The sequence below is a fragment of the Myxocyprinus asiaticus genome, chromosome 4 (assembly GCF_019703515.2).
Source record: "Myxocyprinus asiaticus isolate MX2 ecotype Aquarium Trade chromosome 4, UBuf_Myxa_2, whole genome shotgun sequence".
NCBI classification, from domain to species: domain Eukaryota; kingdom Metazoa; phylum Chordata; class Actinopteri; order Cypriniformes; family Catostomidae; genus Myxocyprinus; species Myxocyprinus asiaticus.
In genome coordinates, this window is record NC_059347.1 from 53,691,030 (window position 1) to 53,713,251 (window position 22,222).

At 36.7% G+C, this 22,222-nt stretch overlaps 1 protein-coding gene across 5 annotated transcripts in view; it reads left to right on the top strand.

The window, feature by feature from the left end:
- Window positions 1-5,763: 5,763 nt before the first annotated feature.
- Window positions 5,764-22,222, top strand: part of LOC127440231 (cell division cycle-associated protein 2-like) — a 31,142-nt gene continuing 14,683 nt past the window's right edge. Inside the window, exons 1-10 of one of the 5 annotated variants that reach the window (XM_051696724.1) lie at window positions 5,764-6,000; window positions 6,259-6,444; window positions 9,935-10,065; window positions 10,197-10,362; window positions 12,803-12,957; window positions 16,339-16,420; window positions 17,173-17,480; window positions 17,684-17,744; window positions 20,978-21,124; window positions 21,225-21,325. In XM_051696724.1, coding sequence (XP_051552684.1) covers window positions 5,973-6,000; window positions 6,259-6,444; window positions 9,935-10,065; window positions 10,197-10,362; window positions 12,803-12,957; window positions 16,339-16,420; window positions 17,173-17,480; window positions 17,684-17,744; window positions 20,978-21,124; window positions 21,225-21,325 — 1,365 coding nt within the window. In that variant the 5' untranslated portion in view covers window positions 5,764-5,972. Of the gene's footprint in view, window positions 6,001-6,258; window positions 6,445-9,884; window positions 10,066-10,196; window positions 10,363-12,802; window positions 12,958-16,338; window positions 16,421-17,172; window positions 17,481-17,683; window positions 17,745-20,977; window positions 21,125-21,224; window positions 21,326-22,222 lie in introns of those variants that run through there. The other 4 variants (XM_051696725.1, XM_051696726.1, XM_051696727.1 and 1 more) reach the window with 4 other exon arrangements.

Sequence of the window (22,222 nt, forward strand, 5' to 3'; positions counted from 1 at the left end):
AGAATGGCCAGACTGATTCGAACTGACAAAGTCTATGGTAACTCAGATAACCGCTTGAGTTTCAGTTATTTTCAGTTGTTTTTAAAGTTGTATATAACTGTATTTTATTTATTTATTTATTTAATGCATATACATGCAAAAAAAGAAAAATGGGGGAAAGAACGTTTCATAATTTTTTTTCTGTCTCCATTCTTTACCCCATCTCTTAGGGGTTTGAAATGGCTGACTGCTGACTAAATATACATAACTATACATAGCGGTTGACAAATATGTTATATAATAATTGCTGAGATAATTTACTTGTGTGATCGCTTCTCCATGCTTTCTGGCAAAACAGATGCTGACAGGAAAACTTGAAGGCATCAGTAACTAAGGGAAGCGGGGCTTTTGTATCATATCACATCTCTCGCTGTGTTTGGTCGCACATGCATGCGATAGAGAGGGATCGCTATCATCCAAGGCTGTGAGAAATGCAAAAATAACGCAAAAGTATAACAACTGATAAAAATAATATATTACAATATAAGAATTTTTTTGGAATGCGCATTCTTTATATTGGATTTTGAATAATCACAATAGACACGATACTTTAACATTTCTTGTTGTTAACACATTTCTACTGGTATTTCGTCCACCCCAACGCAGTGCCCTGCATCCGTTTGATGATCTTCTTATAATGCGTTAACATGTCAACAAAGTATGAAGTGTTAATACGTTTTTGCAGTCTTGCAGTGCATGGTTATGATGTTGCAGTTATTCCAAAATCCAAGAAAAGTAAACTCACAAGCGCTTGACAATGCGACAGTCCAACATGATCACATGTGAAGTCTGCATGATGTTTCCGATAGTTGCGGTACCCTAGGACCGGCGACTGTATGCCGACGCGCTGACATGCAGCATTGACATGTTTTGACATGTTTGCGTGGTTTCAGTATATTTGCTTTTCCACCTGGCGTGATTGGCAGCGCTTTGCATCAGCTGTGTGGGAGACTAGGGTTCAAAGCCAGGCAGTAACCATGTTTGAATATTCAATTACAGGTATGTTTCTGAGGTTTCACTTTTCCCTCTAACATTACGTTTTTACTCCACTAATGGTTAAGGTAAGGTTTGGGTTGGGAGATAGAATCTATAAATATATGCTTTTCTCTTCATTGTATAACTTCTTGCTTCACTACTAGCTTTTGGCGACCTCTCCTGGACATAAATGGAGCTCACACATGCCCATATGCCCTATAACACTTACCGCTTTGGCCACTGGGAGCAGTGTTTCAATATTTCGGTCAATGTATACTGATTTTGACGAAAGAAAAGTCGGTCTACTCTTTCCGATTTCACTGTGAGATTAGGCTGGAAAGTCAGCACACCTCCGAGATATATATCTGATGCGCTTCATCCTCATACAGAGGCTCTGGTCAGTTGAGTGGCATTTCATGAAGTTTTGCTACAGTTGCCAGGGTGTCAAGTCTTTTTTATATTGAGATACTGCTTATCATGTTAGACGAGGAAGCTGACATGCTGTCTTACTGGTATTGCGCATTTTATCGATCTTTGACCGCATCAAAGTGCACGAGGTTCCGCACGAGTGAACACTGCTGCTCCCCTAAGGGGGAGCGGACACCAGGTTAGGAACCACTGCATTAAATGGTTTATGGTATTTGTCGTCACAAGTATGAAACATCAGTTCATGAGGAAGCTGCAGCTGTAGCCTGAAGCAGCCTCCTCTATGTCCTGAAACACCTGGACTCCCCTGGCATGAACGTCAGAATCCTGTTAGTGGGTTTCAGCTCTGCATTCAACATAATCAGACCACAACATCACAGATCAGACTTTACGATAGGACAAAGCTTTTATGACGTACAAACTCCTACCTGTCAAACTCCATATATGTGAGTCCTGACAGACCTGTGAGTTCTCAACTCATCGAACACTAAACCAAGGGCGTAGCAGCCAGGGGGGACATGAGGGACATGTCTTCCGCACTCTTTAAAAAGGTGATTTGGTCCCCCGCACTTTTTCAAGCTAAACCCATATCGAGTCCAAATGGTGGATTTGTATACAGTATTCTTTGTGTTTTGTTACTTTGGACTGATTGAGTGACCTTCCAGCCAATCACAGATGAGTTTCATGAGCCGAAACAACACTTACATAATAGGCCGTCTGATCAACCCGACTCCGTTCATTTCTACAAAGTTGTTTTCAATAATGCTCATTTAACCATGTTTTTATCAGCATTGATGTTGATCTAAATTAAAAATATAGAGATTAGGAACACAAATGAGAGATATTTATCTGCATATCATTTTTGACTGGCAGCATTACGTAAAATGCACAGCAAAAATACAAACACAAAGGACAATTCTTCTTTTAAGCACACATTGTAAGTGGAGTTTTTATCAGTGCCTGAGTCTTCATTAAGTTACGCTTTTTGCATTATGTTTGTGAGGTAATAGTTTGATCGGTTGTTTTTGGCAATTTAAGCAGATTACTAGATCTGTGTTAAATATGTAAAGCTATTTTTAATATCAGCTCCTGTTTTTTACCTCAGTGTTGGTGTGCAGTCGACAAACTGTAGGAAAAAAGATACATCTGCTGTGATCTTAGAACACTTGTGCATTTTACTGAAGTCAATAGATATGTAGACATGCTTTTTTATACATGAAAACGTATGGATGTTATTGAAACTCATAATTATTATAAGATTATTATTGTTGTCTTTTGATAAAAGTCATGCTCAGCAGCTCACAAACTGTAGGGAAATAATAGGTTTGCTTTGTTCTTATAATGCTTAAAACCTCTACTACGGTCTCTTTGTAGATATGTCGATATTACAAATTTTAAAGGATTATAATTTAGTTTTGGTCATTGATTCAGTGACTAACTCATATCACACAAGACTCATTTTTGACACTGTATTACACTCATGGCATCACCAGAAATGATCACTGAACGTATCATTAAATGGATCTGAGCGAATTTTGGTAAACATAGTCAAAACACTCGAGCCACATCCCACAATGCACAAGCACAGAGTAAAAAATAAAATTGTGCAGATGCACAATTGTCATTATTGTAATTAATTAAATAATTTATTCAGGACCAGCTTGTGCTCAGTCTTTAACTGTCATGTGTGAAACAGAAGCAAGTGCTCCACAATGTGCCCTTTATTTTTGCAGCTAATTTAGCACAATTCTGCAATTAATTTGCAATCCTTGAATCTTTAAAATACTAAAAATATTAAAAGTATATAATACGAATATATTAATATAATACTTATATCATACTTATATATAAATATATACATACTGTACTGTAAGTGTTGGGTCTGTGTGAGCCACCTTCTGACAGCTGTGTCCCCCCCACTTTTAAAATAACTGCTACGCCCCTGCACTAAACACTGCATATCTGGTGGTAACCGCCTCTGGCAACAACTAAAGGATGCAGATCACCTCACTATGACTGGCATCATCACTTTCAATGATATATTTGTCTAAAGACACCTGGTCTTGCGATGTACCTGCATAAATCTTGAGCTCATCATCAGTCAGCCAGCAGAAACCTTGAAACTGGCATTGCTTATAGGAGAAGTTTAACATGTTTTGGTAGTTAACTGCACTCAGTGACCATCACCACAAGAAATAAAACAGAAAAATAGCTGCTTAGCAGTCAACTCTTACTTAAGATAAGCAACTATCTCTTTCATTAACATCTCCCAGTATGATACATAAATAAAGAAACAACTGCCACCAAAATAACATTTTTCCTTGAACCGAGAGGAATTATAACCAAATCCAACCACCTACAACTGAAGGTGCATGTATAGGCTATTGTTTTGAATAAATTAGATTTAAGCCCAATACTTTTTTAACTCCTGTGATACTTGTTGTATCACCACTAACAGCTTGACTTGCCCCATATTTATTTCGAATTTATTTTTTTTAAATACTTTTTTATAATCTCTCCACTAGAACTACAAATAAACGTGAGAATGTGAAACAGGCATGTTTGACAAGCTTCAAGGTTATGTTCTGAGTAGGAAAACATCTTAATATATTTGATAACTGGATAGGAATGGGTTGTTATAAGTGAGTCAGTTATTTAAAAATGAAGGGATTTTATTTGGTTTTGCAGGTTTCATTTCAAAATACAACATTCTTATAACATTTAATGAATTTAATGTGGTTACTAGGGCCATACCTCTTGAAGCATGTACATGCTTTTTAAAAACAGTAACTATATACCATCGCGATCTGTCTGTCCTCCCAAACCTGAAAATACCCCAACTGGTTCCATTTGCTTCTCTGCATTGAAATCGAACAACTACAAAATGAGATGTTTATTTCTTAAAGAAAGTATCTCGACTCCTTCTGTTATTTTTTTATTGGAACAATTTCTTTAATAATATTAACTGGTCTCTCAAGTTTGGTCTCTGCCACAAAAATTCCTCCTCACAAACAAGGTAAAAGAAATTACATACAAAATAAATCATAGAGTTTATCCCACCAAACAATCCCTACAAAAATTCAGGAGTGATATTGATATAAAATGCTCTTTTTGTGAAAGTTTCCCTGAAACAGTCTCCCATTTGTTTTGGAAGGTTGTCGAGATTTTTGTTGTCCTTATTATTGAAAAAATGTATAATTCTTTATCCTATAAGCATGTGATTTTTTTAGTTATCATACTAAGGATCAAGTCTCCAATTATGCAATTATGTTTCATTATAAATTTTATTTTATTTCTCTTTCAGTTTCATATTCACAAATGCAAATTTACTTACTAACAGCAAGCCTCTTTATACTGTGCTGGAGAAGGAGATTAAAATGTGTATTGATGTAATGTCAAAATCAAAAAACAGGAAAGCAACCAAAACGGTTGCAATATGCTCTTTGCTTAGCATTTTTAAGAAATAAATGCGCACAACCATGGACAATGAGGAGTTAGATGCCATAGTGACAGGGATTCTACGACAACATCCAAACACTGGGTATGAAATGATGATGGGACATCTCAATGCTCAAGGCATTCGGATTCAGAGTATGAGAATTAATATCTAAAGCAGTGGTTCTCAACCTTTTTGACTCCAAGGCCCCCCTTTGTCCAAGACAATATTCGAAGGCCCTCCTGTGTAGGCTGATATGTACCTCTGGTACTTCTGTTGTAATGAAAATAAATACAATGAAAAATATGATGTGAGTTTAATGTTGTAAATCTTTATTTTTAGTATTTTTTATTTGTTTGTTTGTTTGGTTGGTTTTTGCATTTTAATTAAAATTATGTTAATATAAAAAAAAAATAATAATTTTAAGACTTAACCCTTGAAAGTTTGCTGGGGCCCCCTGGGTGAGAACTCCTGATCTAATGTATAATGAGACATACTAAACACAATCTCAATCATATTAAAAACATTTAAAATAAAAATAAATAAAAACTTTAAAACTACATTTTAATCGGTTGTTTCTGCTTTAAATAAAGTACAACGTGTGCAGGAACCGATGCTGCGTGTTGATCCAGATGATGTTGCAGTGCGCTCGGTCTTGTTGCAGACTTTATTTGTTCAAACGATATCTGTTTAATAGATACGTATGTTACCTTTTTTTTTTTTTGTCCAATTGTCAATTACTCGAGAGACAATCTTATGTAATGTATATTATTAGTTGATAATAAAGCATAAGACAAGCTTCAAGGTGTGATTGGCCCTTTTCAAGCATGTGATTTCTTTCTGAACCCTGATTGGCTGATTCATATTAACAGGGGGTTGTTGCTAGACGGGCAGACAGATGCGTTAAAAGTAGAGCAGATCTCAAATGTCCAGAAAATACGATTAAATTAAATTTTCTCCAAAATATGTGCATACATTATTAGTTGAAAGTGAAATAAGTCGTTCATATTGTGCTTAATCCAGGTGGTTTCGCATTCCTCCAGAAGGGAAGGATATCAGTGTCGTTGTAACGTGCGGTAAGGAGCGAAGTTTGAAAATGTCTCTCCGTTCAAACAAGCAGACCAGTATGCTTTTACTTATTTTATGCTACATTTCGATGTCTAAACAGAGCTTAGTTGTCTTATTAGTTACATTGCAGGCTAAAACATTGCAAATATGTCAACTTTCTCAAGCTAATGATAAACTTAGCTAGTCTGATGTGTCTAGTCATAACGTCTCAATGTAAACTGATTATTTGCAGGATTGGAAGATCATGTGATCATACTACCTAGACTTTAGATTAGAATGACCATTTTCTGTCTTTAATTCGTTTATTTACTCAGATCTCATAGCTGATGTGCTGGACTCAAGCATGGAGGTTGCTGAAGCCATTGATAGCAGACCACCATTAGCAGCTCTGTCTCCCTGCCAGCAGAACACTGATGCTGGAGATGTGGATTTCTCCAAACTCACTCCTTCACAGTTTGGCATATCATCAGACAGTTTCCTACCTTCCTCCAAGATTAAAGGTAATCAACAATAAACTGTATTTAATGGTCTTGCCTCATTTATCCCTGATTGATGGTTTCTTACAAATAACTTTTATGTTAATTAATTGATGCCTTTTGTTATATTTTTGTAACTTTCTTTATTTTACTAAGTACATTTTTGCACTATTTTATTAAGTACTGGTTTGTAAATGACTAGAGCTGGGTAGACAGACATGGTGTGTGTGTGTGTGTACAGTGCATCCGGAAAGTATTCGCAGCGCTTCACTTTTTCCACATTTTGTTATGTTACAGCCTTATTCCAAAATGGATTAAATTCATTATTTTCCTCAAAATTCTACAAACAATACCTGATAATGACCACATGAAAGAAGTTTGTTTGAAATCTTTGCAAATTTATTAAAAATAAAAAACGGAAAACAAATCACATGTACATAAGTATTCACAGCCTCAGGTGCATCCTGTTTCCACTGATCATCCTTGAGATGTTTCTACAACTTGATTGGAGTCCACCTGTGGTAAATTCAGTTGATTGGACATGATTTGGAAAGGCACACACCTGTCTATATAAGGTCCCACAGTTAACAGTGCATGCCAGAGCACAAACCAAGCCATGAAGTCCAAGGAATTGTCTGTAGACCTCTGAGACAGGATTGTATTGAGGCACAGATCTGGGGAAGGGTACAGAAAAATTTCTGCAGCATTGAAGGTCCCAATGAGCACAGTGGCCTCCATCATCCGTAAATGGAAGAAGTTTGAAACCACCAGGACTCTTCCTAGAGCTGGCCGCCCGGCCAAACTGAGCGATCGGGGGAGAAGGGTGGTGAACAAGAACCCGATGGTCACTCTGACAGAGCTCCAGCATTTCTCTGTGGAGAGAGAACCTTCCAGAAGAACAACCATCTCTGCAGCACTCCACCAATCAGGCCTGTATGATAGAGTGGCCAGACGGAAGCCACTCCTCAGTAAAAGGCACATGACAGCCCGCCTGGAGTTTGCCAAAAGGCACCTGAAGGACTCTCAGACCATGAGAAACAAAGATTGAGCTCTTTGGCCTGAATGGCAAGCGTCATGTCTGGAGGAAACCAGGCACCGCTCATCACCTGGCCAATACCATCCCTACAGTGAAGCATGGTGGTGGCAGCATCATGCTGTGGAGATGTTTTTCAGTGGCAGGAACTGGGAGACTAGACAGGATCAGGGGAAAGATGAATGCAGCAATGTACAGAGACATCCTTGATGACAACCTGCTCCAGAGCGCTCTGGACCTCAGACTGGGGTGAAGGGTCATTGTCCTGTTGGAAGATGAACCTAAGCACACAGCCAAGATAACAAAGGTGTGGCTCTGGGACAACTCTGTGAATGTCCTTGAGTGGCCCAGACTTGAACCCGATTGAACATCTCTGGAGAGATCTGAAAATGGCTGTGCACCGACGCTCCCCATCCAACCTGATGGAGCTTGAGAGGTCCTGCAAAGAAGAATGGGAGAAACTGCCCAAAAATAGGTGTGCCAAGCTTGTAGCATCATACTCAAAAAAAAAAAAAACTAAAAAATGAGGCTGTAATTGGTGCCAAAGGTGCTTCAACAAAGTATTGAGCAAAGGCTGTGAATACTTATGTACATGTGATTTTTTTTTTTTTTAATTTATTTTTAAATAAATTTGCAAAGATTTCAAACAAACTTCTTTCACGTTGTCATTATGGGGTATTGTTTGTAGAATTGAGGAAAATAATGAATTTAATCCATTCTGGAATAAGGCTGTAACATAACATAAAATGTGGAAAAAGCGCTGTGAATACTTTCCGGATGCACTGTATATGTAAACTATATATATATATATTTGTATACATATATCGTGTGTGTGTATATATAGTACTGTGGAAAAGTTTTAGGCTCTTGTGAAAAATGTTGCATAGTGAGGATGTCTTCAAAAATAATGCCATAAATAGTTTTCATTTATCAGTTAACACCATACGAAGTTCAGTAAACAAAAAAGCTAAATCAATATTTGGTGTGGCCACCTTTGCCTTTAAAACAGCCCCAATTCTCCTAGGTACACCTGGGCACAGTTTTTCTTGGTTGTTGGCAGATAGGATGTACCAAGCTTCTTGGAGAATTCACCACAGTTCTTTTATCTATTAAAAGAATCTCAATTGCTTCTGTCACTTCATGTAATCCCAGACTGACTCTGTTCAGTGGGGGCCATGACATCTGTTGCAAGGCTCCCTGTTCTTCTATTCTAATCTTTTCTATTAGCAAAAGTAATGTTTGGGAATCTAAAATGTATTTTTCCTATTGACACACTAAAGATGAAGATATAAATAACCATCTTAAGACAAATGATTTTGTGAAACATCTTAAGTGCCTAAATATTTTGCACTGTACTGTATGTGTGTGTGTGTGTGTGTGTGTATGCAGTTGCAATTAAAATTAAAAGTTGGCAGCATCATTCATAAATTTATAATGAATATGGTACAACAGCAACCTTCTTGGGGTGTGAAAGAAAGCAAAACTTCATCAAGGGAAATGTTGACTTGAATATTCAAGAAGTAATAGGAAAGATCTGTGGAGTCCTGGAAGAAGATTTTATGGACATATGACACTAAACTGAAAATGAGTTTTAGACCCATGGGTCAGCAATACGTCTGGAGTAAGAAAGGCAAGGTGATGACAAGAACGACACCATCACCACAGTCAAGCGTGGAGGTGGGTCAGTCCTGTTATGGGGGTGTTTTGCGGCTGCAGGAGATGGCTATCCTGACTATGTGACTGACACCATGGATTCTTTCAGGTATCAGGCCATTTTGGCAAAAAATGTGATGCCTTCAGTGTGTAAATCGAAGCTTTGTGATCACAGGACTTTCCACCAAGACAATAACACCAAGGATACATCCATGTTGTCCAAAATTGGTTCAGGGATGGATCGTGGAATGTCCTTGAATGGCCCTTTCAGTCCATCATTAAAATCCTATTGAAATTCTTTGTTGGGATTTCAAGGAAGCAGTGGCTGCACAGTAACCAAAGTCAATGAACTAGAAGCATTTGTTCATGAGAAATTTGTAAAAATTCTAATAGAGAGGTGTCAGAAGCCTGAGAACACGAACCTGAAACGTTTATTTTATGTTATTAAGGGTGAAGGATGCTCCACAAATTATTGAATTTGGGGGTTGAATATTTTTGACATGACATTTGTGGAGAGAATGTTATTTTTTTTTATTTAAAAATGTGGGTAAACTGAACTCTCTGTTCTCAAAATCACTCAAATGTGTATTAAAATTTACTTTAGCTGTTTACTTAAGTTTTAGTTGATTTGTTTTAGTTCACATCACCAGAACGTATTGCTGGTCAGTGGGGTTGAATAATTGTGATTGCAACTGTATATAATATACACACACAAAGAAATTTTCACTATAGGCAACTAAGTTGCAAGTGTTTTGGTATAACAGAACAGAATGTATAGTTATTTGTCATGCATTGCATTGAAAGAGCACTGAGTTATCTCTCTCCCAGATAAGTCCAGATTGGCTCAATTAAAGGCAAGGAGGAGATCCTCGATTGGGGTCCGCGGATCGCCAGAAACAAACTCTCTCATCTGCTTCAGAGCCAAACAAGCAGCAAAAACTCCCCCACGAACACCACAGGTAGATATTATGGACCATATTTGCCATATAACAGAATGTGTGGTGTAAGAGAACATGAACATTTTTCTATGCTGGGACAACAAGGTTTCTTATTTTTTTATTGACTGATTTGGTGCACTGTACTTGTGAAGCTTTTGCAGGGAAGTCCATTTCTTTCACGCTGTGACTCTCTGAAAAAGAAGATGGCTGTTTTCCAGTGTCTGATGGAGGAAGAGGAGGAGGAAGGGAAAGGTGAATCAAGGAAGAATGAGGAGAATGAGAATGTGGAAAGCACTTTGGCTAAAGAATCTCAAAATGGTCAGTTTCTACTCAGTTTTAATTGCTGCCAATGCACAAATAGAATGTCCTTTTCATGCAGGTCTTTAGGATCAAATTAAGTTGGTTAACCCTTGTGCGACCTTCGGGACATTTTTGTTTTTTTCAATCACTTTGTCTGTGTTAATGCCAACAGCATAAATTTGGCCAAAGGTGTGTATTTTGTGGGGTATTTTGATATTTCAACCTCAGTTCCTATAATACATATATAATACACTGTGTACACAAAATAGTTATACTCAGGACCTTCAGGACAAAAATGTCCCCACTGAACCCATTAAAACTGCAGTATTTGATCCCAGTGCCATTAAAGCATTAAATCATGAATTCTTTGATATTTTGCTTTCATTCCGGAGCCCTGGCTTCAAACTTTTGGTTTTATTATGTTCCACCAGATGGCGCCATTTTTCTCATGTTTAGCCTATGGAGCAAATACATACTTTTTTCCTATTTTCTGTTTGCTGTATTATAGAGTACTGCAGGCTAATTCAATAATTAATGCAGCTAAAATTGTGTGGGTGTGTTGGTATTGATATCAGAGTGTGTTTTGTATGTGTGTATTGAGAAATGTGTGTGTGTGTGTGAAAAATAACCTTGGCATTATGTAAACAAACTGGCATTTAAAGGGTTAAAATCCTGAAAATGAATGAATATTAGGTAGTTATGATCAGGACTGATGTTGGTTAAAACAATTAACTCATTGAAAATGGAAAATAATATTAATGTATAATATTTTTGTGGCAGTTTTTGATGCGGACATTTTGTCCTGAGTAACTTTTTTTTATTTTTTATTGATGCACAAGGGTTAATTTAACTAAGAAAAAGTATATTCAGTGTTCTAGTTCAAGTAACCTCTAAATTAATTTTTACCACATTTATTTGGACACAAACATAAACAAGGCTGTGAGGGACAGAACAGTGCAGTTTATTCAATTTATCATAAATGTTATAAGTATTTTTAATGTATCTTTGCCTTAGCTGAAAAGTGGACTCCAAAGTGCACTATAGTACGACATATTGAACGGACTGTACTTCCGTTACTCATCTCCTTGTTTTTGTTTGTGTCAAATTGAAAATGGTACAATTGTAATATTTAGAATGTCAAACTTGAAGGGAATGCTTTTTCGGTTTTTTTAAATACTGAAAGCTCTCTGAAATATGAACATTTATTTTAAGGTTCATAAGCATCTGTTTTTCTTCTATTGATTTACATGTCAGAGGTAAGATTCTGTATGTTGTATTCATGCTAAACTCTGACTGGGATCAATAGCAGGACAAATCATGTGAAGTAACTCTTGGTTCTGTAATTCTATAATTCCTTATTTCTGTCATGTCTTTCATTCATTTTGAGTCCGCTACTGATTGAGAACAATTAACATGCTGATTCACTATCTAGAACACATGGACCAAAAAAAAAAGGAGGTTCCTTCCTACGTAGGAGGACCCATCTCCTTTAAATGTCATTACAGACACAGTTAAATAACACTTGAAATGTATTTCAAATACCGTTGCATCATTTAACAAAATGACAAACTAAGTATCTTTTTGTTTTCTTTTAAAAGTTCACCCAAAAATAAAAATTATTTTATTATGAACTCACTCTCATGTCATCCCAGATGTGTATGACTTTCTTTCTTCAGCAGAACACAGATGAAAAAATGTTTTATGGAAAAATCTAAGCTCTGTTGGTCCATTCAATGCAAGTGAATGGTGACCAAAACTTTGAAATTCAAAATGCACATAAAGACAGAATAAAAGTAATCCTTATGACTTCAGTGGTTTAATCCATGTCTTCTGAAACAATCTGATCCTTTTTGGGTGAGAACAGACCAAAACACTTTTTGCACAATAAATCTTGACTGCAGTCTCCTTGACTATCATGATTTCAAGCTCGATTGCACTTCCTAGTGCTCTATGCATGCGTCAAGCTCTCGGAAGTGTAATCGTGCTTTAAATCATGATCATGCCTAGAAACTGTAATGCAAGATGTACAGTGAAAAAGCAGTTAAATTTTGCTCTGTTCTCACACAAAACTGTTTGGATTTCGACAGATTAAACCACTGGAGTCATAAGAATGACTTTTATGATGCCTTTATGTGCTTTTTGGAGCTTCAAAGTTTTGGTCACCATTCACTTGTATTGTATGGGCCTACAAAGCTGAGATATTCTTCTATAAATCTTCATTTTGTATTCTACAGATGAAAGTCATACACATCTGGGATGGCACGAGGGTGAGTAAATAATGAGTAATTTTTATTTTTGGATGAACTATTCTTTTAATGTGATGAACTACCTCAGTTTTTACTCGGCTAGAATACTTGTGTTAACTTAAGTGGAACTGACTTCATAGTCATCCACTAAAAACACCTTGTGTCCAGTTGGTTAAAGTAATTGCAATATTGTGATATTGTTTTGTCTGTAGGACAGGAGCACATGCTCACCACGCAAAGCTCACCCTCTTCAATAACACCTCCACCCTCCAAGAAACACTGTAGGGCCCCACCAGTGGGATGTGAGGACAAGATTACTGACTCGTCACTCCCCTACCCCACCCTCACAACGCAACAGGAGCAAGGGGTAAACACATTTAACTGTACTGCATTTGATATACAATTCGCAATAGGGATGGGCGATACCACTTATTCTTTTCGATCCGATACCAATCAATCAAGTCCAATATTGTCGATACCGATACTTCTATTAAATTATTTTTTTTGCGATTTCTTGGGATAAAATGGGTAATTTAATTCAGTTATTTATTTTTTTTTTACATTTGTGAGCCTAAACAGAAAATTATTAGACTTCTGTTTTGCTTACCCTTACAAAAATTAACCATGGTTTCACTACAGTAACTATAGTTTAACCATGGGATTTAGTTAAACCATAGTTACCACACAATTAACCATGGTTACTACTACAATAAAAAAGACATGGTTACTAAAATATTACTTTAGTAAAACCATGGTTAAATTTTCTTTTCTTTTTTTTAATTTTTATTACTTATTAACAACAATTACACACAATTATAAGACAAGAAATTTCACCTTTAGATATGTTGTTATTTGAGCGTGAATTTACTCTAGAAGCTGTGGTGTAGTAGTGTCTGAAGAGGTGGGCATGCTGTGAATTTATGAAAGATCCCCATAAAAAAAAAAAAAAAAAACACACATGCACCCGATAAGTAATGTATTTTTTTCTATAAAAAAAAAGAAAAAAAAGACTGTTGTAATTTTAGTCCCACATAAACTTAAGTTTCATGCTGGCATGGTGTAGAGCAGTGGTTCTCAAGCTTTTTTGTACCAAGGCACATCTTTGTAATTATTACATTTCCAAGGCACACCATTTTTTTTCTCAAAATACAATGATGCGTCCACACTCAAATGTGAAATATCAGGGCTCTATGTTAACATTTTTGTTTAGGAAAAAATGCAAAAGAATAATGGTGGATAAAAATGATATGATGATTATAAAACAATGTTTGTTTATTTTTTGAAACGTGCATTGTCCTGGAATTTGCATAAGTGAGATAGACATGACTGACGCAGAGCCATGCAGCTGCTTGGTAGTCTCGTTATAAAGCGTGAACATTTCAACAGGGTATGCAGTTTTAATAGGTTTTTGCAGTCTGGCAGTGCGTGGTTATAATGCCCACCTCCGTTAGACGCAGAATACTGTAAGTTTGGTGTGTTGTCACCCTCTCACAGTTGTGCAGAGAGGCTCTTATTGTTAGTGACATTTTTATTTTTGACATAGTTATTTTTCACGTTGAGTTAGACGAGGATGCTGACATGCTGTTTACTGGTATCGTGCATTTTATGCATTCATGCATTTTTATTTGACTCGCTATTTTTCTCAGAATCTTGCAACTGAGCATGAGGTTAAGACATCATCCATCAATAATTAATTATTCAAAGCACTGTCTGTCATTTTGACAGATAGGCCTACAAGCAAGAATCTCCGCTTTAACCATTTTCACATGGTATATCTTCACTATCTCTCGGTTGATGCGTGTGCACGAAAGAGAAAAGGAGAGCGCTCGCAGCCGTCTGAGAGTGAGAAAACGCCGCTTTGAATGCAAAACTAACTAACGCACCTCTTTTAAAAGTACTTGGTATATGATGCAAGATGCATCAGGGAGTTTTTATTCTGATTGTAGGTTGCAATAATAACTTTGGGTGTAAGAACAGCTGTCACTCAAATAATTGTCCAAATTCGCACGCAATAATTTTCACTTGCAAATGCTGAAGCTCTACAAATTCCATGGCACACCGACCCACCTGCCACGGCGCACCATTTGAGAACCACTGGTGTAGAGTCCACTGCTAAGAACAGTGGTATGGTAACTTGATGTTAAATATGTATTTAAATTAATAGGTGTCATTAATGTTCTTTTCATTAGGCTACTATGAAAATTGTTAATACATTATTATTACTCGAACTAATAAACTTATTCGTAATATGCAATAAACTTTTAAGCATTGTAGCTAATATGAGTGTAGTAATGTTCACGTTAACACGTTATCTTGTATTAACGTATATAGCCTACATCAAATTTAAGGTTATTTGTTTTGTGTACTATTATGTGCTTTTTTGTGTATAGTGAAATTGTTTTCCTACTTAGAAATATAAATTTGTGTGTGTGTGTATCTCAAAAGTTTGCGTACCCTGGCAGAAATTTTGGCATTGATTTTGAAAATATGACTGATCCTGCAAAAAAAATGTAAATTGCCATTTAAACCTGTGTGTGTCTGTAACAAGGCCAAACATTCAAGGGTGTGTAAACTTTTCATCAGGGCCATTTGGGTGATTTCTGTTATCATTATGATATAAAAAGGAGCCAAACAACTATGTGATGATAAATGGCTTCATATGATCACTATCCTTAAATAATATCCTTTTTTTTTTTTTTTGCATGATCATGATATTTTCAAAATCAATGCCAAAATTTCTGCCAGGGTATGCAAACTTTTGAGCACGTGTGTGTGTGTGTGTGTTTGTACGTTTAGCAGGGAAATAAATTTACAGTGCAAATTATGGTTACTCCAGGGATACTTGTACATCAGACACTGGAAATTTCCTGCCCCTTACTGAAATGGAAAATATTATTGGTTAGCAAATATCCAATCGTGTCTGAAATGAACGTTCTGATTGGTGGATCAACTTAGTCAGATTGTCTGTCTTCCCAGTGCCATCAGTTGCGCTCCCACAGCTCCTTGCGCATTTGGAGATATATCTGTACACTTAAAAAAAAATGTAAATTGTTATATATATATATATATATCACACACACACACACACACACTATACTGTATATACACAATTCACTCAAAAGTGCTGCGGCATCGCGCTAGTAGATTGATAAAGTTCAGAGTCAAAAGACTACCCGTAGTTCTGGCAGCCATACATATCACTTATTTCAGGTGGGCATACGCAAAATCCTAAGAAAGATAGGTGGGCATACGGCGTATGCCTGCATATACCCTAGACTACACTACTGTCCAGAAGCTGTTTCTCTGATTTTCTATCATTACCTCTACCAGACAAGCACTTGTCTGCTTGTGTCTTTCAGCATGCATGTTAAGATGAGCTGAAGAATAAATAGTTCCCATCCTTCACAAGTATTTGCTAATTTAGCCTAATCCTTTTTATTTCATTTTGAAGCTTATGATTATTGTTCATGTTCATGGTAACCAAATAATAATATCCCATGTTTAAAAAATTTTTTTTTAGGATCGATATTTTTGTGTGAGGATCGATATTTTTGATACATCATCAGTATCGGAAGTATCGATACTTTAGCCCATCCCTCATTTGCAATTCATTGTCTGTTAAATTTCCATTAGCAGATAAAGCTGCAGCTGAAGTGCTTACAATGCAACAGACTTTGTAGTCCACATTTGTCTATTGTAAGTCTTGTAGTCTGCATTGTGTTGTTTTTTTGGTTTTGTACACTTACAGGAGTCTAAAAGTCTGGTTTCAGATTCAAAGATTGAGCTTCTGTCTTTACCCATGTTGTCAAAACCGGAAATTAAGGCAACAGGTAAGTTTGGTTGCTTGAAAATTTCAAATTTTTAAAGAAATATTTAACCAAAAAAAATACAAATTCTGTTATAATTTACTCATCCTTATGTCATTCCTAACCCGTATGACTTTCTTATGTGGAACACATAAGAATTATTATTTTTTTTTTTTTTTATGAATATCCCAGTTCATCTAATACAATGGCAGTTGATAGTGACTCAAAGCTTATAAAAGTGCCCAAAAGTATAATAAATTAGTCCATGAGGTCTTTTAAAGGCATTCTATATTGTAGGTTTTGGTTTAAATCTGAAGTGTAAGTATTTTACTTGAACATTTTGAAGTCTAATGCACATTTCAAATTTGTTTTAAGCTTATTCATGTGTGAATTTGCATTATTTTTAGTGCTAAACTACGCAAGTTCTCATGCAAACACAAAAGCCGCTGTGAACGAGCTTCACTCATGGAAGTGCAACTGATGTAACAATTTTTTCTGATGTTTAGAAATCATAGGATTTTTTCCTACTTCCTCCTTATTTACCTCACTGTTTCTGAGCACTAAATTGATGTCATTCATGTGTAAATGTTTTCAGTATAAAAAAGTACGTTTTGGAGGATGCTTTGAGTTCTGAAAGTTGCAGAATGTTTTCGTCGTACGCTGAACTTTTATTTCAAAAGATCAAGAAACATTTAATTCCTCATGATACGACTGCTATAATCATTTTTTTTATTTATGGTTTATTCTTTTCAAACTTTCAAACTCTTTACCTGCAGATGAATTTGTGGTGGTCTCAATATGTAAGAAGAAGCGTGTTCGTTTTGGTGCACCACTCTCCCCAGAGTTCTTTGACAAAACCCTCCCTCCCAGCACCCCATTGCAGAAAGGAGGCACCCCAATGTGTCCACCGTCATCTACAGGAAAGAAACGTTCTCTGCTGAAAACCCCTCAAAGATACGAGCCCCCTCTCCCCCAACCTGACTTCAACAGTCCCCAGAACAATGGAGCCTCCCCTGTCCTGGTTATTGATAGATGTAAAACTGGACTTGTGTACAGCGATGATGTGTTTGAAGAGATTGAAAAGGTATGAATTTTACCTTCCCAAACTAACTTCTATGCCAAAATAACTGATTGTCGATGAATCGTATCATTGAAAGGCTTGTGGTTTTATTCCCTGAAAAGAGTGGTTCACATTCATTGGCTCCCTGTTGTGTACAATTTTGTATTAACAATGAGTTTTGCATTTCACAATTCTAGAAGACTTATCGAACACATGTATCTCCTCAGATCAGCTTTCCCAATATGGATGAAGAGTCTCCCTCAAACAGACCTTCAGAGAGCTGCAAAGGTTAGTTATTAAACGATTTGCAAGAGAAGATATGTATTTGTGGTGGCTGGGCCATATATTGATTATTATTTTGTTGGAGATGCAAAACTAACTAACCAACCTGGACATTAAAGGTGAAGTGCGTTATTTCTGCACCACTAGAGACACCAAATGGAATGGAGCAAAATTAAAACAGGTTTTCCCAAACACTTCCCTCGTCTGCCATTGAACAGCCAAACAAATTGTCCCTCCCCACATTCATGCCATCGGTTGAGCCAATATTGCTATGATGGGCTGTTTGGGATGCTCAAACAAATAGAGCAATTTTTTGATAGCACCACAGTGTTTACACTTTTACAACCTTAAATTGCTTATTTATAGTTGTCTCAACTAGAAATAGGCCAATATATCGGTTTTATCGATTAATCGGTACTGATATTTGCTTTTTTGAGCTATCGATTATTGGCAAAAAATATGCAGATAGTTTTTTTTTTTTTTTTATTATAGTTTTTTCTCCGTGTTCCTCTATGGCCAGCGCTGGAGTACATTACAGTTAGAACGGCTTGGTTCTACAGTATAACAGCAGACTGAAATAAAAACAATCACTGAAATCTGTCATCATTGACAATATTCATCCATATTTTTATCCTCACTTCAGTGCTTATTTTCATTTTGTGCTTATTTTGATAAGATAATCAAGTGTTTTAAATTGAAGCGAGGGCATTCAAAGAAAAAGTGACTATGGAAACATCCCCTGTCAGCACATACATTGTGTCTCTAACTTCATATCTTAACTTCATATCTTGTGAATAATAATAAACCTTATTCCTCATTAAACCTTTGGTGAAATATACTGTATATACAAAACCCTTCATCTTGTGAATATATATATATATATAGGCTATAAAGTGCTTAATTTGGTAAATACTTAAAGGGATAGTTCACCCAAAGATGAAAATTCTCTCATCATTTACTCACCCACATGCCATCCCAGATGTGTATGACTTTCTTCTGCAGAGCACAAATTGATTTTTAGAAGAATAATTCAGCTCTGTAGGTCCATACAATGCAAGTGAATGGGTGCCAAACTTTTGATGGTCAAAAAAGCACAAAGGCATCATAAAAGTAATCCATATAACTCCAGTGTTTTATCCCATATTTTCAGAAGTGATATGATCAGAGTGGGTGAGGAACAGATCAATATTTAAGTCATTTTTTTTGCTAGAAATTCTTCTCCCTGCCCAGTAGGGGGCGACATGCATGAAGAATGCGGAAGGTAAAGTGGAGATTGACAGATAATTTATAGTACAAAAGGACTTAAATATTGATCTGTTTCTTACCCACAACTGTCATATTGCCTCTGGAGTTTTGGTATTAAAATACTTAACTATTATCGCAGCCTAAAATGCAGAGTCAGCTGTAAGTAAGCCATTCGTTGGTTAATTTTCTTGAAATCTATGTCTCTGTGGCCAAAAAAATTTGTTTGTTTTGAGCAACCCTTCCAGCTCCATACAACAACGTTGACTCAACCAATGGTCTGATCTAGGGGCGGAACTATTGGTTTGTTTGATCAATAGCAGAAGCCCTGTATTTGCAAATCTGTTTGAAAACAGTTTTATTTTTGGCATTTTGTTCGGTGGCACTAGTGCTGCAGAAATTTTACACTTTACAGGGCTCTACAGTGTGACCATTTCAGTCGCATTACTGTGCTACTGTGAAAAATATTTAGGCACCCCAAGAAAAAGCAATTCTCCGATGAATCAATTCCGAGAATGAGGTGGCGCCTATGCGTGCGCCAGAGACAGAAGTTAGAAACACGCACATATCCTATAGCCAAGCGCATCATACAAAATTGATCGTAGACTGGATGTATCAATCACACACCTTACGTCTCATAATGAAACCACAATCCCGAAATTAATTCACAAACTCGCGCACATGGCAACAGGAGAGTTGATTTCGTGATTACATGTCAACAAAGAACATGAAATACAAGTTTGCGCCCGTTATTGCACTAATTTGCACAATAAGGGAAAAAGAAACACCTGAAAATAATGATGAGACAGCAGTTCGGGAGACGTGAGTGATGTTTTTATTTTCTAATTTTTTTGTCTGCTGGTTCCCAATGTCTTTTTATGCTCTTGCGCTCTTTCATTTGCTGTTGCACATTGCCGGTCTCTCGCTGGTCGGGAAGAGTGTGCACTTGCGCGATTGACCCTAGATTGAAGCTCATGAAGTGTTTTATAGTACAATCAGAATAAAAATGCATCTACACTGCACAATAGTTACATTTCACACTGTGATTGGCTGCTTTTCCTCCCTTTAGTCAACCGAGCAAGTGCGAAAAAGTTGTGCGAGACGTTTTAGTCAGCTTGAATTAAATGAAAAGCATCAAATTTTACGTTAAAAGTTTACAAAGCCTGGCCAACTGAAATGTGCAGCATCCGATTGTTGTACATTGCGTGACAGGAACATTAATTGTGTTCAGCAGTGCAGATGTCAATTTGGAGTTCTTAAATACATTTAAGAGGACCACACTTCAAAGACTGAACATTGTGTTTTTGTATATTTGTTCATAACGTGAAACAGGTTAACATGAGCTGCTGTTGTTTTTTTGCAGACAGCCTGTCAAATTAACTGAAAATATTAAATTTGGTTTATAAGAAGTTAAACTCTTTTGTCATGACTCACGCCATGTTCATGAATTTTGTCATAATTTATGAGCTCAGTTTTCTCATGCATTTTTGTGCATGTTATATTGTGGCGCATTAAAGCTACCATCTCCACAAGTGCTCAAAAAAAAAAATGTAAGCATAGAGCCCTGCTTTATCTTTAAGCTGGGATTGGCATGTAGGTCTGTATGCTTTGTATGAATTTGTTTAAACTCACAACTTGGGTTGTAATGCATCATTGACCATTTTCACAGACTGTGACCTTTTTCTGCCTTTATTTAGCAGCCTTAATCTTTTTTAAATTTTTATTATTTATTATTTAGTGTAAATTTATAACATTTATATTATTATACTACTCTGGCATTAATAAAAATATAAAAATAAATAAATCGGAATTCTGCCATGGAATTTCAAATACAGCTGCTAAGCGGGAATGCCTGGTCAATTCTTTGTGAGTGCTAAATAAAGTTTTGAGATTAATATAACTAAATGCAAAGATATATTTTCTTTATATATCACCCAACCCTAGTTTGTAGAAAGTTCCTCTTTAGTCTACTTCTAATCTGGTTTTTAAAATTATAGATACACTCTGTGATGAGGACTCCGGGCTTCCCCAGGCTGAAGACGCTGAAGTTATGAATGCTGCTTTTCAAGAGGATGTACCATCAGATTCACAGACGGAGGAAAAACTGCCATCCCAAACAGGCGATCAGCCACTGGCTTTCTCCAGTGAGTGCTACATTCTTCTCTTTTCTGTTTTCCTCATTTCCCTCTTTCATATATACAGAAGACCTGATCTCAGGTCTGTGCTCTTGTTAACTTGTATTAGTTTATAATGTCTCACTAGCTTCTCTAGCAGCAGATGCTGATCTGGAATCTGAGTCTGTCGCCAGCACTGAACCAACTCGCTCACGCAGTAGGAAAAGAAAGGTATGTCTTTCTGAGCTACATTGGTAGAAATTCTGCCCTGATCAGCTCCCAGCTTTGTGCGTGATTTGGGACTATCGTGGTGAGAAACTCAGCAAGCATAGTGGGAGTTGAGTGTTGTTGAAGATTTATCTTTAAAGAAATAGTTCACCCAAAAATGAAAATTCTCTCATTATACACTTACCCTGATGCCATCCCAGATGTGTATGACTGTCTGTCTTCAGCAGAACACAAATTAATTAATGTTGACTCTCTGTAAGTCCTTATAATGCAAGTAAACGGGTGCCAACAGGCTGCTGGCTGTTTTACGTTCCAAAAGGCATATTTAGGCAGCATAAATGTAATCCTCACGACTCCAGTCGATCAGTTAATGTCTTCTGGAGAAAATCAATAGGTTGGTGTAAGAAGCAAATCAGTAATTAAAACTTTATTAACTTTAAAAAAATCGCTTCCTGCCAGCAGTCGACGCATCAGTGACGTAAGCACTATGGCACATTCACGCGAGAGTTAGTTCATTTCAAACAGCATCCCAGTGCTGGCCGGAAGCAACGATGTAAATTTAAAAACGTTTTAATTATCGATTTGTTTCTTAAACCAACCTATCGATTTTCTTCAGAAGACATTAATTGGTCGACTGGAGTCATGTGGATTACTTTTATGCTGCCTAAATGTGCCTTTTGGACCATCAAACAGCTAGCAGCCTGATGGCACCCGTTTACTTACATTATGTGGACATACAGAGCTTCAACATTTTTCTAAAAACCTTAATTTGTGTTCTGCTGAAGAAAGGTAAGTGAATAATGAGAGAATTTTCATTTTTGGGTGAGCTATTCCTTTAATGGCTGTCTGAGTGGTAAGCTGGTAATTTTAGAAGGGCAAAATTACGCTAGACCATGGTAA